This window comes from Cetorhinus maximus, unplaced genomic scaffold (genome assembly GCF_964194155.1).
Source record: "Cetorhinus maximus unplaced genomic scaffold, sCetMax3.hap1.1 HAP1_SCAFFOLD_296, whole genome shotgun sequence".
NCBI classification, from domain to species: Eukaryota; Metazoa; Chordata; class Chondrichthyes; order Lamniformes; family Cetorhinidae; genus Cetorhinus; species Cetorhinus maximus.
Genome location: NW_027596250.1, coordinates 90,001 through 103,671, shown reverse-complemented (window position 1 = coordinate 103,671; position 13,671 = coordinate 90,001). Strand labels below are relative to the sequence as shown.

The following is a 13,671-nucleotide window of genomic DNA, read 5'->3' as shown; positions in this document are numbered from 1 at the left end:
GAGTGCGTGTGGAGTGTGGTGTATGTGGAGTGAGTGCGGAGTGTACGTGGAGTGTATATGGAGTTTATGAGTGTAAGTGGAGCGGATTGTATATGGAGTGTACGTGGAGTGCGTGTGGAGTGGAGTGTACGTGGAGTGTATGTGGAGTGAGTGCGGAGTGTACGTGGAGTGTATATGGAGTTTATGAGGAGTGTAAGTGGAGCGGAGTGTATATGGAGTGTATGTGGAGTGCGTGTGGAGTGGAGTGTACGTGGAGTGTATATGGAGTTTATGAGGAGTGTAAGTGGAGCGGAGTGTATGTGGAGTGGAGCGGAGTGTATATGGAGTGTACGTGGAGTGCGTGTGGAGTGGAGTGTACGTGGAGTGTATGTGGAGTGAGTGCGGAGTGTACGTGGAGTGTATATGGAGTTTATGAGGAGTGTAAGTGGAGCGGAGTGTATGTGGAGTGTATGTGGAGTGTATATGGAGTGTACGTGGAGTGCGTGTGGAGTGGAGTGTATATAGAGTGTATGTGGAGTGTATATGGAGTGTGTATAGAGTGTACGTGGAGTGTATATGGAGTGTATGTGGAGTGGAGCGGAGTGTATATGGAGTGTACGTGGAGTGCGTGTGGAGTGGAGTGTGTATAGAGTGTACGTGGAGTGTATATGGAGTGTATGTGGAGTGGAGCGGAGTGTATATGGAGTGTACGTGGAGTGCGTGTGGAGTGCTGGGGAACCCACACGGTGCCTCTCCGGGGTGTGTGGTTCGAGTGCAGCGAGAGCCTGGGGCCTGGAGGAGGCGGACGGGGCTCTCGGTGCTGAGTGGGGATTGGCTCCTCGGGCCTGCCCGTCCCCGGCTGGGCTGGTAGATGAATTCTTGTGGGTGGTTCCGTGTCTGGGGCGTTTGTTTATGCTCATTCGGAAGTTAGACCTTGACTGAGACACTGTGAGCTCCCTCACTCCCTCTGGAGACCCTCCCCTCCCCCCCTCCCCCTCCCCCGGCCCCTCAGCCCCCCGAGGGGGGGGGTGACACCTCCCACCCCACCATGGCCCGTCTGAGTATGCCTTCCATCAGCTCGGCACTGGAGAGAGCTGTCAGCCTGGGAAACAGCAAGAAAACAAGGAAGCTCAAAGCTGCAAGCCGGGCCCTGATCTACACGTAGGTGAAAGGTGGGGGGTGGGGAGAATGGGGTGGGGGTGGCGTCAGGTTGTCAGGCTGTGATCTGTCAGCGATTGTGGAATGCCGTGTGATTACTGCCTGTCCGGCGGGGGGGGAGGGAAGGCTGGGATAGATAGAGAGAGAGGGATAGTGGGAGAGCAAGAGAAACAGACACAGAGAGAGGGATAGAGGGAGAGCAAGAGAGAAACAGACAGATAGAGTGAGAGAGAGAGAGGGATAGAGGGAGAGCAAGAGAGAAACAGACAGATAGAGAGAGAGAGAGGGATAGAGGGAGAGCAAGAGAGAAACAGACATAGAGAGAGAGAGAGGGATAGAGGGAGAGCAAGAGAGAAACAGACAGAGAGAGAGAGAGAGAGGGATAGAGGGAGAGCAAGAGAGAAACAGACAGATAGAGTGAGAGAGAGAGAGGGATAGAGGGAGAGCAAGAGAGAAACACAGATAGAGAGAGAGAGGGATAGAGGGAGAGCAAGAGAGAAACAGACAGATAGAGAGAGAGAGAGAGAGGGATAGAGGGAGAGCAAGAGAGAAACAGACATAGAGAGAGAGAGAGGGATAGAGGGAGAGCAAGAGAGAAACAGACAGATAGAGAGAGAGAGAGAGAGGGATAGAGGGAGAGCAAGAGAGAAACAGACAGATAGAGAGAGAGAGAGGGATAGAGGGAGAGCGAGAGAGAAACAGACAGATAGGGAGAAAGAGTAAAGGATAGAGAGAGAGGGATAGAGGGAGAGCGAGAGAGAAACAGACAGAGAGAGAGAGAGGGATAGAGGGACAGCGAGAGAGAAAATCAGATGGAGAGGGATAGAGGGAGAGCGAGAGAGAAACAGACAGAGAGAGAGAGAGGGATAGAGGGAAAGCGAGAGACAAACAGACAGATCGAGAGAAAGAGGGATAGAGGGAAAGCGAGAGAGAAACAGAGAGAGAGAGAGAGGGATAGTTAGAAAGGTAGGGATAGAGAGAGAGACGGAGAGAGAGACATAGGGAGAGGGGGAGAGAAACAGAGAGAGAGGGAGAGGGGGGATAGAGGGAGAGAGAGGAGAGAGAGACAGAGAGAGGGGTAGAGGGGGAGCGAAACAGAGACAGAGGGCAGAGAGAGGGAGGGAGAGAGAGAGACAGAGAGAAAGACAGGGATAGATAGAGACAGAGACGGAAAGAGGGAAACAGATGGAGAGAGATTGAGGGAGGAAGACAGAGTGAGATGGAGGGAGAGGCAGAGAGAGATAGAGAAAGAGATCGAGAGGGGGAGAGAGAAAAGCAAGAAAAGGGAGAGAGGGATAGAGGAAGAGAGATATAGAGAGAGGGAGAGACAGGGATAGATAGGGACATACAGACAGACAAAGGGATTCATAGAGAGAGAAAGATGGGGAGAGAGGGATAGATAGAGGGAGAGAGAGAAAGACAGAGATGGAGGGTGCAGACAGAGAGACAGGGGGCTAGATAGAGAGAGAGGAAGAGGGGGAGAGAGTAAGAAAGAGGGAGGGACAGAAAGACAGACAGAGTGATAGAGAGAGAGACAGAGGAAGAGGTATAACAATGGAGAGCGAGACACAGAGAGAGACAGAAAGACATTGCGAGCGATAGAGTGAGAGAGAGATAGAGATAGATAAGGAGAGTGGCAGAGAGACGGAGACAGAAAGACATGGAGAGAGCAAGAGGTGCAGAAAGGTGGAAGTTGAGAGAGGTAGTGAGAGAGAGAGAGAGACAGAAAGAGAGAGAGAGACAGAGAGAGATAAGGAGAATGACAGAGAGAGAGACAGAAACAAAGACAGAGAGAGAGAAGGAGAGAGACAGAGGTACATAGAGAAGTGACGGAGAGAGGCAGACAGAAAGAGAGAGAGGGAGAGAGATGGTGAGAGAGCGAGGGGAGAGGGACAGAAGAGAGAGGGAGATGGAGGGATGAGAGACAGAGAGAGAGAGAGACGGTAGAGAGAGAGATTGAGAGAGAAAGAGATGGTGAGAGAGAGTGCCACAGAAAGAGTACAATGCAGAAGGAAAACACCAAGAAACAGAGAAAGAGACAGAGAGACATAGAAGGAGAGAGAGAGAGCGCGGGAAAGATTGACGAGAATGGTTCCAGGGATGAGGAACTTCAGTTCCGTGGATGGATTGGAGAAGTTGGGACTGTTCTCCTCGGAGAAGAGAAGTTGAGAGGAGATTTGATGGAGGGTGTTCAAAATCACGAGGGGGGTGTCTGGGGACAGAGTGGACAGAGGGAGAAACTGTTTCCATTGGCGGGAGGATCGGGAACCAGAGGGAGGCGGGTTTAAGGCGATCGGCAAAAGAAGCGACGGAGACGGGAGGAGAAACTTTTTCACGCGGCGAGTGGTTAGGGTCTGGAACGCGCTGCCTGAGAGTGTGGGGGAGGCAGGGTCAACCGAGGCTTTCCAAAGGGGGGGAATTGGATAAACACATGAAAGATAAAAAATTTGCAGGTCTACAGGGGGAGGGAGCGTGGGATCAATTGGATAGTTCTTTAGAATGAGCAGCAGGTGTTTGATGGGCAGAATGGCCTCCTTTGGGCCTTATGTTATTCTGCAAGCTCCAGCCCCTACAACCCTCCCTATCTCTGTAACCTCCTCCAGCCCCTATACCCCTCCCTATCTCTGTAACCTCCTCCAGCCCCTACAGCCCTCCCTATCTCTGTAACCTCCTCCAGCCCCTACAGCCCTCCCTATCTCTGTAACCTCCTCCAACCCCCTACACCCCTCCCTATCTCTGTAACCTCCTCCAACCCCCTACACCCCTCCCTATCTCTGTAACCTCCTCCAACCCCCTACACCCCTCCCTATCTCTGTAACCTCCTCCAGCCCCTACACCCCTCCCTATCTCTGTAACCTCCTCCAGCCCCTACAACCCACCCTATCTCTGTAACCTCCTCCAGTCCCTACAACCCTCCCTCTCTCTGTAACCTCCTCCAGCCCCTACAACCCTCTCTATCTCTGTAACCTCCTCCAGCCCCTACAACCCTCCCTATCTCTGTAACCTCCTCCAGCCCCTACAACCCTCTCTATCTCTGTAAACTCCTCCAGCCCCTACAACCCTCCCTATCACTGTAACCTCCTCCAGCCCCTACAACCCTCCCTATCTCTGTAACCTCCTCCAGCCCCTACACCCCTCCCTATCTCTGTAACCTCCTCCAGCCCCTACAACCCTCCCTATCTCTGTAACCTCCTCCAGCTCCTACAACCCCCCCTATCTCTGTAACCTCCTCCAGCCCCTACAACCCTCCCTATCTCTGTAACCTCCTCCAGCTCCTACAACCCCCCCTATCTCTGTAACCTCCTCCAGCCCCTACAACCCTCCCTATCTCTGTAACCTCCTCCAGCCCCTACAACCCTCCCTATCTCTGTAACCTCCTCCAGCCCCTACAACCCTCCCTATCTCTGTAACCTCCTCCAGCCCCCTACATCCCTCCCTATCTCTGTAACCTCCTCCAGCCCCTACAACCCTCCCTATCTCTGTAACCTCCTCCAGCCCCCTACATCCCTCCCTATCTCTGTAACCTCCTCCAGCCTCTACAACCCTCCCTATCTCTGTAACCTCCTCCAGCCCCTACAACCCTCCCTATCTCTGTAACCTCCTCCAGCCCCCTACATCCCTCCCTATCTCTGTAACCTCCTCCAGCCCCCTACAACCCTCCCTATCTCTGTAACCTCCTCCAGCCCCTACAACCCTCCCTATCTCTGTAACCTCCTCCAGCCCCCTACATCCCTCCCTATCTCTGTAACCTCCTCCAGCCCCTACAACCCTCCCTATCTCTGTAACCTCCTCCAGCCCCCTACATCCCTCCCTATCTCTGTAACCTCCTCCAGCCTCTACAACCCTCCCTATCTCTGTAACCTCCTCCAGCCCCTACAACCCTCCCTATCTCTGTAACCTCCTCCAGCCCCCTACATCCCTCCCTATCTCTGTAACCTCCTCCAGCCCCCTACAACCCTCCCTACCTCTGTAACCTCCTACAACTCTCCGAGATCTCTGCGCTCCTCCAATTCCGGCCTCTCGAGCATCCCCCCTATTCCCATCGCTCCGCCATTTGCGGCCGTGCCTTCAGCTGCCTGGGGGGGGGCCCTGAGCTCTGGAATTCCTCCCTCAACCTCTCCGCCCCCCTCCCTCTCTCTCTCTCTCTCTCTCTGTCTCTCTCTCTCTCTCTCTCTCTCTCCTCCTCTAAGACACTCCTTCAAGGCTGACCTCTTTGACCGAGCTTTCTGTTCACCTGCCTCGAATATCTCCTGACGCGTCTCGAATTCCTGCCGTGCTTTTGGCCCGCCTGTGTGAGGTGCCTGGGGGGAGGTGTTTCATCATGTGAAGCGCGCCTGTGTAAACACAAAACAGTGTTTGCTCGCTTGGGCACAGCGACCAGGCAGTTGTTGACATTTTGTGTGTGCGTGTACCTTCGACATTTCCCAGGCAAAGCTTTCGCAATGCCTCGGAGAAGCTGTTTCCCAACACTTGTGGTCTCGGGCCGATCAAAGCGTTGCCGGGTAATGAGCAGGGATGCCCAGTGGTAAACAAAGGCCTGGTTAGGCCCCAGTGGATGGTGGTGGTGTTTGGGGGAGGGGGTTGGAGTGGAGCGAGGCTCTCCCCTTACCCCGCCCACAGGTTGACTGACCTCCCTCGTAGGCCGTCGACAGAAGGGTTGCGTGGGCTGGAGGCCGGGCGGGGAGAAAGAGAGACTCCAGGCCCATCGCCGTGGGCAATGCCACGGGCAAAAATGGCCGACTGCACCCCCTAGTGCTGGCGTTTCCCTCCCCTCATCACCATCCGACCTTCCAGGGTATCCCGGGGTGGGGGGGGACTCAAGCGACTGAGCTTGACCTGTCGAACGGCAAAGGGCTTGTGTCTTAGCCGGGCCCAGTTGGGCGGGTAACAGGAGGGGGCCAAGGAGTAGGCCCCGGAGCCTGCCTCCCGCTCAATACCGCCAAGGCCGATCTCCTACCACTTTCCCCTCCCCCTCGACTCCCACCCCCACCCCCTCACGTGCTCCAGACTCTCCGGGGTTTGGGCCGGGGTCAGGGGAGGTGGGGAAAGCAAGGCTTCCCCTATCCCGATATCCCGATCCCCTTTCCTGACCGGAAACAGGAAGGCGTCGGGGGGAGGAAGTCCCGGCCTGGGGGCCCTGTCAGCGGCCGTGGAGGGAGGAGCGGGTTAACCCTGCTTCTCTGCTTCTCTCTCTCCTTCTGGCGCTTTCCGCCCGCAGCTCGGGATCCCCAGGGGTTAGGCCCCTGCGTCGGGGGGTGGGGCAAGAGTAGAGAAGCCTTGCTACAAAACCGCGCAGGGTATTGGTGGGGCCTCCTCTGGGATAACCGTGCGCAGAGTTTTGGTCTCCGCGTTGGAGGAAGGATATTCTTTCGTGGGAGGCGGCGCGGGGAAGGTTCGCTCGACTGGTCCCTGGGGGTGAGGGGGTGTTGGGGGTGGGGGGGGGGGGGGGGCGTTGTCCTACGATTAGAGGCTGAGTAAATTGGGCCGATGTTCTCTGGAGTTTAGCAGAATGAGAGGCGATCGCGTTGAGACGGACCAGATTCTGAAGGGGTTTGACAGGGTGGGCGTGGAAAGATTGTTTCCCCTGCTCAGGGGGATCTAAAACACGATGGAGAGGGGGGCACAGTCTCAGGATAAGGGGGCCAATCGTTCCGGACTGAGATGAGGAGAAGATTCTTCACTCAGAGGGTTGGGAATCTTTGGCATTCTCTCCCCCCTCAACCGACCCAAGAGGGTTGTGGACGCTCCATGGTTGAAGAGGTTGGAAGCCGGGATGGACGGGGAGTCGAGGAGACAGGGGGAGCGGGCGGGGAAAGTGGGTGTTGAAGCCCAAGGTCAGACGTGATGGGATGGAATGGGAGGCTTGACGGGCCGAATGGTCCCAAATGGGTGTATTTTTCTCAGGCCCCCCTTGTGTTTCCATCAGGGGGCCTGGTTTCCCCCTGAAGGTTGGTCACTCCAGGGAATGTTGTAGCCTCACCTGCCACCCTCAACCGAGGGTGAGGGGAGAGACGAGGGGTTCGGGTGAGGAGGGGAGTGACAGGGGGGGGTGAGGACGGGAGTGAGGAGGGGAGTGATGGAGTGAGGAGGGGAGTAAGGAGGGAGTGAGGAGGGGAGTGATGGGGGAGTGAGGAGGGGAGTGATGAGGGAGTAAGGAGGGGAGTGAGGAGGGGAGTGACGGGGAGTGAGGAGGGGAGTGACGGGGGAGTGAGGAGGGGAGTGACGGGGGAGTGAGGAGGGGAGTGACGGGGGAGGTGAGGAGGGGAGTGGGGGGGTGAGGAGGGGAGTGTCGGGGGAGGTGAGGAGGGGAGTGGGGGGGGTGAGGAGGTGAGTGAGGAGGGGAGTGACGGGTGAGTGAGGAGGGGAGTGATGGGGGAGTGTGGATGGGAGTGACGGGGGAGTGAGGAGGGGAGTGATGAGGGGAGTGAAGAGGGGAGTGACGAGGGGAGTGACGAGGGGAGTGGGGAGTGGAGTGAGGAGGTGAGTGCCGAGGGGTCCAGTGAGGGCGCAGTGGTAGCCGTTGGGTTGGGCACCCTGAGGTGGGGAGGGAGGAGGTGGGGGGAGGTGGTGCCCTCTGCCCTCCGCTAGCTCCGCCTCCACTAGCTCCGCCTCCGAGGGTGTAGTAACCGCCTGTCGTCCCTTTCGCCTTTGCCCAGCCTGGAAGCCGAGACCCCGAGCAGTGAGGCCGGGACGACGGTGGACAGCCCCTGTGGACCGGCCCCTTACCGGTGCGTCGCCGACCTCAAGCAGGACTCCTTCGAGCAAGCAGCCAGCCGGGCGCACTGCGCCGAACTCCAGTGGGCCCAGCGTGCGCGCCACCAGCCCGCCAGCTTGGCGCTCCGCAAGCAGGAAGAGGAGGATGCCAGCAAGCGGCCCAAGTCACTCTCGGAGAGCTACGAGCTGTCCACGGACCTGCAGGACAAGAAGGTAAGGGGCGCGGGGAACTTGGGGAACATGCTGCTCCACGTCGGCATTTCTCAGACCCACCCCATCGCCCCCATACTCCCCCCCCACCCCGCTACAACTTTTCCCGCCACCGTACTGCGGCGAGCCCGGTCACAGGCGGGCGAGGGTCACCCGGGGGCGGAGCCTGAAGCCGCGCACAGCAAGATCCCGCGAGCAGGAGCGAGGGGAGAAAGACCACGAGGCGACGGACTCTTCCCCCACCCCATCCCCCAGCTCCCCTCCCCGGGGTCTTCCGACACCCACCATCGGTGGCAGACGGCACCCTCGGCTTGAACGTTTCACCCAGAAATTCGGCACCTCCGACAGTGCGGCGCTCCCTCAGCACTGACCCTCCAAAAATGCGGCGCTCCCTCAGCGCTGACCCTCCGACAGCGCGGTGCTCCCTCAGCACTAACCCTCTGACAGTGCAGCGCTCCCTCAGCACTGACCCTCCGACAGTGCGGCGCTCCCTCAGCACTGACCCTCCGACAGTGCGGCGTTCCCTCAGCACTGACCCTCCGACAGTGAGGCGCTCCCTCAGCACTGACCCTCCGACAGTGCGGCGTTCCCTCAGCACTGACCCTCCGACAGTGAGGCGCTCCCTCAGCACTGACCCTCCGAAAGTGCGGCGCTCCCCCAGCGCTGACCCTCCGACAGCGCGGTGCTCCCTCAGCACTGACCCTCCGACAGCGCGGCGCTCCCTCAGCACTGACCCTCCGACAGTGCAGCGCTCCCTCAGCACTGACCCTCCGACAGTGCGGCACTCCCTCAGCGCTGACCCTCCGACAGTGCAGCGCTCCCTCAGCACTGACTCTCCGACAGTGTGGCGCTCCCTCAGCACTGACTCTCCGACAGTGCGGCGCTCCCTCAGCACTGACCCTCCGACAGTGCGGCGCTCCCTCAGCACTGACTCTCCGACAGCGCGGCGCTCCCTCAGTACTGACCCTCCGACAGTGCGGCAAAGACAATAAATCTCTTCTCCATGGCGACACCCCTCTCGCCCCCGTGTCCTGTAAGCCTAGGTGCGGAGTGACCTCTCCCGGCAGCTGGAGGAACCACGTGCGTCTCGTTCACTCGCCGCAGGTGAGGCATTTATTGCCCGTCCCTAATTGTCCCTCGAGAGGGCAGAGGATGAGCCGCCTCCCTGAATCCAGCCAAGGGTCTCCCTCAGGGCCATTTCAGAGCGGGGGGCAGCTAAGAGTCAACCCCGTGGCTGTGGGGTCTGGAGTCACGTGTAGGCCAGACCGGGTGAGGAGGGCAGATTTCCCTCCCTAAAGGGGCATTAGTGAACCAGGTGGGGTTTTTACCACAATTCCGGTCGTTTTACACACTCACCATGACTGACACCAGCTTTTCATTCCCGATTTATTCAATTCACTGAATTTGAATTCCACCTAGACTGCGGTAGTTAAGGAGGCCCATTCAGCCCCCTCCTCGAGCCTGTTGCACAGGAACAGGAGGCCATTCAGCCCCTCTCGAGCCTGTTACACTGCAACAGGAGGAGGCCATTCAGCCCCTCTCTCAAGCCTGTTACACAGGAACAGGAGGAGGCCCATTCAGCCCCTCTCGAGCCTGTTACACAGGAACAGGAGGAGGCCATTCAGCCCCTCTCGAGCCTGTTACACAGGAACAGGAGGAGGCCATTCAACCCTTCCAACCTGTTCCGTAATTCAGTCCGATGATGGCTGCTCACTATCTTCATCCCATCCACCCACCTCGATTCTGTAACACTGAATCCCCCCCTCACCCAACAAAAACCTATCAATCTCGGGTTGGAAATTTCCAATTGACTCCCTCCCTCAGCCTCGACAGCTTTTTGCGGGGGTGTGGGGGGGCGGGGAGAAAGTTCCAGATTCCCGCTCCCCTGTGTGTGAGGAATCGCTTCCTGACATCCCTCCCTGAACGTTTAAGCTCCTGCCCCCTCGTTCCGGACTCTTCCCCCCCCTTCTCCCCAACACTGCCCTCACCCCCACCCCCAGAGGAAGCAACTTCTCTCCATCGACCCTGTCGAACCCTCCAATCGCCCCAAACCCCTCGACCCGATCCCCCCCTTAATCCCCGAGACTCGAGGGAGACACACGTGGGGGGGAGAGCAATTCGAGGGAATTTCAGGCTCGCCAGACTAGATTCCCAGGATTGCAGGGATTGCCGCCCGAGGAGAGATCGGGGCCAACTAGGCCCAGTTCACTGGAGTTGAGGAGAAGGAGAGGGGATGTGACCGAGAGGTATAAAATTTGGGATGGGGGATGGACAGACCGGACGCGGGGATGATGTTACCTCCGGGCTGGGTTGTGGGGGTGGGGGAGAGGAGGGGGTGCGTCTGGAACAAAGGGGGTCTCCGTCTCAGGATACGGGGTAGGCCACTTTAGGGCTGAGATGAGGAGGAACCTCTTCGCTCGGGGGGGTGGGAGGTGGGGGGGGAGGTGAACCTGTGGGGATTCACTACCGCTGCAGGGGCAAGTCGCCGACTAAATTTAAGAAGGAAACGGATAGATTCCCGGATGCCAAAGGCGTCGAGGGGTACGGGGAGAGAGAGAGAGAGAGCGGGAGTACGGAGTTGACATAGAGGATCCTGTTGAAGGGCGCAGCGGGTAGGCCCGAATGGCCTACTCCTGCTCCGGTTTTGTGTCTGGTGACCTGACGCTTTCCCCTCCGGTCGGTTTTAACCCCTCTCGTTCTCTCTCTCTATCTCTCTGCCTCTCCCCTCCCCTCCCTACCCACCCCCTACAGGTAGAGATGCTGGAGCGCAAGTACGGGGGATACTTCCTGAGCCGGAGAGCAGCCCGGACCATCCAGACGGCCTTCCGGCAGTACCGCATGAACAAGAACTTTGAGCGGCTGCGGAGCTCCCTGTCGGAGAGCCGGATGTCCCGCCGGATTGTGCTGTCGAACATGCGCATGCAGTACTCCTTCGAGGAGTACGAGAAGGGGCACGGGGCCAGCCTGGAGAGCCGGCAGGCCTCGGTGCGCTCCGAGCGGACGGGGCTGGGCTCTCGCACCCACTCTGAGCGCAGCGACCCCTTCGGCGGCGCCGAGGTGGAGTCCACCACCGCCTCCAGCGACTTCACCAACGAGGTGACCGAGCTGGAGGACGCCTTCTCCCGGCAGGTGCGCAGCCTGGCCGAGTCCATCGACGAGGCCCTGGGCTGCCGCCCGGCGCCGCCCGGCACAGCCGGCGAGGGGGGCGACCCCTTCGAGGGCCGGGGCGAGCCCCAGCGGGCCAAGAACGAGGACTCCGCCACCAGCTACAGCGACGTCACCCTCTACATCGACGAGGGGGAGGCGCCGGTCTCGGCGCCCGCCTCGCCCCTCTCCTCAGAGCGGGCGCCCAGCTCCGAGCAGGAGCTTCACCCGCACCCGCACCACCACCACCCGGGCGCCGCTGGCGCCCCCTCCCACCACCACCACCACCACCAACCCCCGCCACAGCCCCACCACCATCACCACCACCACCACCACCAGCCCGGCGGGCCCGAGTACTGGGGGGGCGCCGGGGGGCAGGGGAGGGAGGCCGAGGGCGGGCGCCGGATCCCCGGCTGCATGGAGTGCCGGGACTACCGCCGGCGGGCGGCCCACCTGCCCCTGCTGACCATCGAGCCCCCCAGCGACAGCTCGGTGGACATGAGCGACCGCTCGGACCGGGGCTCCCTCAGCCGCCAGCTGGTGTACGAGCCGGAGGCCCCGGCGCCGGTGCCGGTGGCCGTGCCGGTGCCGGTACCCGTGCCGGTGCCGGTCCACCGGGTGCCGCCCCCGCCGCCGCCCCCGCCCCCACCGGCCCGCTCGCCCCTCCCCCTCCGGCCGCTGGACGCCCACCTGGCCAACAACAACGGCAACGCCAGCCGCAACGGCAAGGCGGAGGCGGAGCTCTCCGACGGGGACAACGACAGCCTCAACAGCAGCGTCAACTCCAACGAGACCATCAACTGCAGCACCGGCTCCTCGTCGCGGGACAGCATCCGCGAGCAGACCCTCTGCAAACAGACCTACCACAAGGAGACGCGGCACAGCTGGGACTCGCCCGCCCTCAACAACGACGTCCTCCAGCGCCGGCAGTACCGCATCGGACTCAACCTCTTCAACAAGTAGGTACCAGCCGCGCACCGTCTCCCCCTGACCACTGACCCCCGCCCACATCCCCCCCTCTCTCCGTGTCGCTCTCCCCCTCCCTTTTGCCCTCCCTCTCTCTCTCCCTCTGCCCCTCTCCCTCCCTCTTTCTCACTCTCTCTTCCCCCCCCGCCTCCTTCTCTCCACCTCCCTTTCGCCCTCCCTCTCTTTCTCCCTCTGCCCCTCTCTCCCTCTCCTCTCTATCTCTCTCTCTCTTTCTCTTCCTCTCCCTCTCCCTCTGCCTCTCTCTCCACCTGCCTCTCTTTTCCTCTCCAACTCTCCCTCTCGCCCTCTCTCTCTCCCTCCCTCTCTCCCTCTACCTCTTTCCCTCTATCTCCCTCTGCCTCTGCCTCCCTCTGCCTCTCTCTCCCTCGTCTCTCTCTCTCTGACTCTCTCTTTTCCTCTCCACCTCCTCCTCTCACCTCTCTTGCTCTGCCTCTCTCTCCCTTGTCTCTCTCCCTCTCTCTCCCTCTTTCTCTCTCTCTCCCTATGCCTCTCTCTCTCTGAGTCTCTCTCCCCGCCTCTCTCTCTCCCTCTGCCTCCCTCTGCGTCTCTCTTTTCCTCTCTCTCCTTCTTTTCCTCTCCCCCCTCTCTCCCTCTTGTCCTCTCTCTCCCCCCCCTCTCTCCCTCCTTGTCTCTCTCTCTCCCTCCCTCTCAGCCCCTTTCTCTCCTTCTCTCTCTCCCTCCCTCCTCCTCTCTCTCCCTACCCCTCTCTGTTTCCCCCTCTCTCTCTCCCCACCTTTCCGGTCCTTCTCACCGTCTTTCCCTCCCTCCGTCTCAGCCACTTTCTCTCCTTCTTGCCCTCCCTCCCCCTCTTTCTCCGCCTCTCTCTGTCCCACCCACCTCTCTCCCTCCTTCTCACCCTCTGACACTCCCTCCCTCCTCCGTCTCCTTCCCTCTCCCTCTTCCTCTCTCTCCATCTCTCCCTCCTCCCACCGTCTTCTCTCCCCCTCTCCCTTCCTGTCACTCTTTCCCTCTCTCTACCCCACCTCTCTCTCTCTCTCTTTCTCTCTCTCTCTCTCTTTTCTCAGTCCATCTCCCTCCCTCCTTGTTTCCTCCCTCCCTCTTCCTCTCGGACTCTCTCTCTCTCCCTCCTTCTGTCTCTTTCTCTCTTCCTCCCTTTCGCCCTCTCCCTCTCTCCCTCAGCCTCTCCCTCCCTCTCACACTCTCTCTACCCCCCTCTCTCACTCTCATTCTCTCTTCCTCAGCCTCTTCCTCCCTCTCGTCTTCTCTCCCCTTCCTTCTGTCTCTTTCTCTCTCCCTCCCTTTCACCCTCTCCCTCTCTCCCTCAGCCTCTCCCTCACTCTCTCCCTCTCTCTACCCCCCTCTCTCTCACTCTCATTCTCTCTTCCTCCCTCTCGCCCTCTCTCTCTCCTTCCTTCTGTCTCTTTCTTTCTCCCCCCTTTCACTCTCTCCCTCAGCCTCTCCCTCCCTCTCGCTCTCTCCCTCTCTCTACCCCCTCCTCTCTCTCACTCTCATTCTCTC

General features: G+C 59.5%; 1 protein-coding gene across 1 annotated transcript in view; it reads left to right on the top strand.

Annotated features, from left to right (window-relative positions):
• The first annotated feature begins 1,019 nt into the window (after positions 1-1,019).
• Positions 1,020-13,671, top strand: part of LOC144673128 (IQ motif and SEC7 domain-containing protein 1-like) — an 87,755-nt gene continuing 75,103 nt past the window's right edge. The window contains exons 1-3 of the mRNA XM_078535112.1: positions 1,020-1,140; positions 7,794-8,064; positions 10,813-12,164. Of these exons, the coding sequence (XP_078391238.1) occupies positions 1,028-1,140; positions 7,794-8,064; positions 10,813-12,164 (1,736 nt within the window). The 5' untranslated portion in view covers positions 1,020-1,027. The remainder of the gene's footprint in view (positions 1,141-7,793; positions 8,065-10,812; positions 12,165-13,671) is intronic.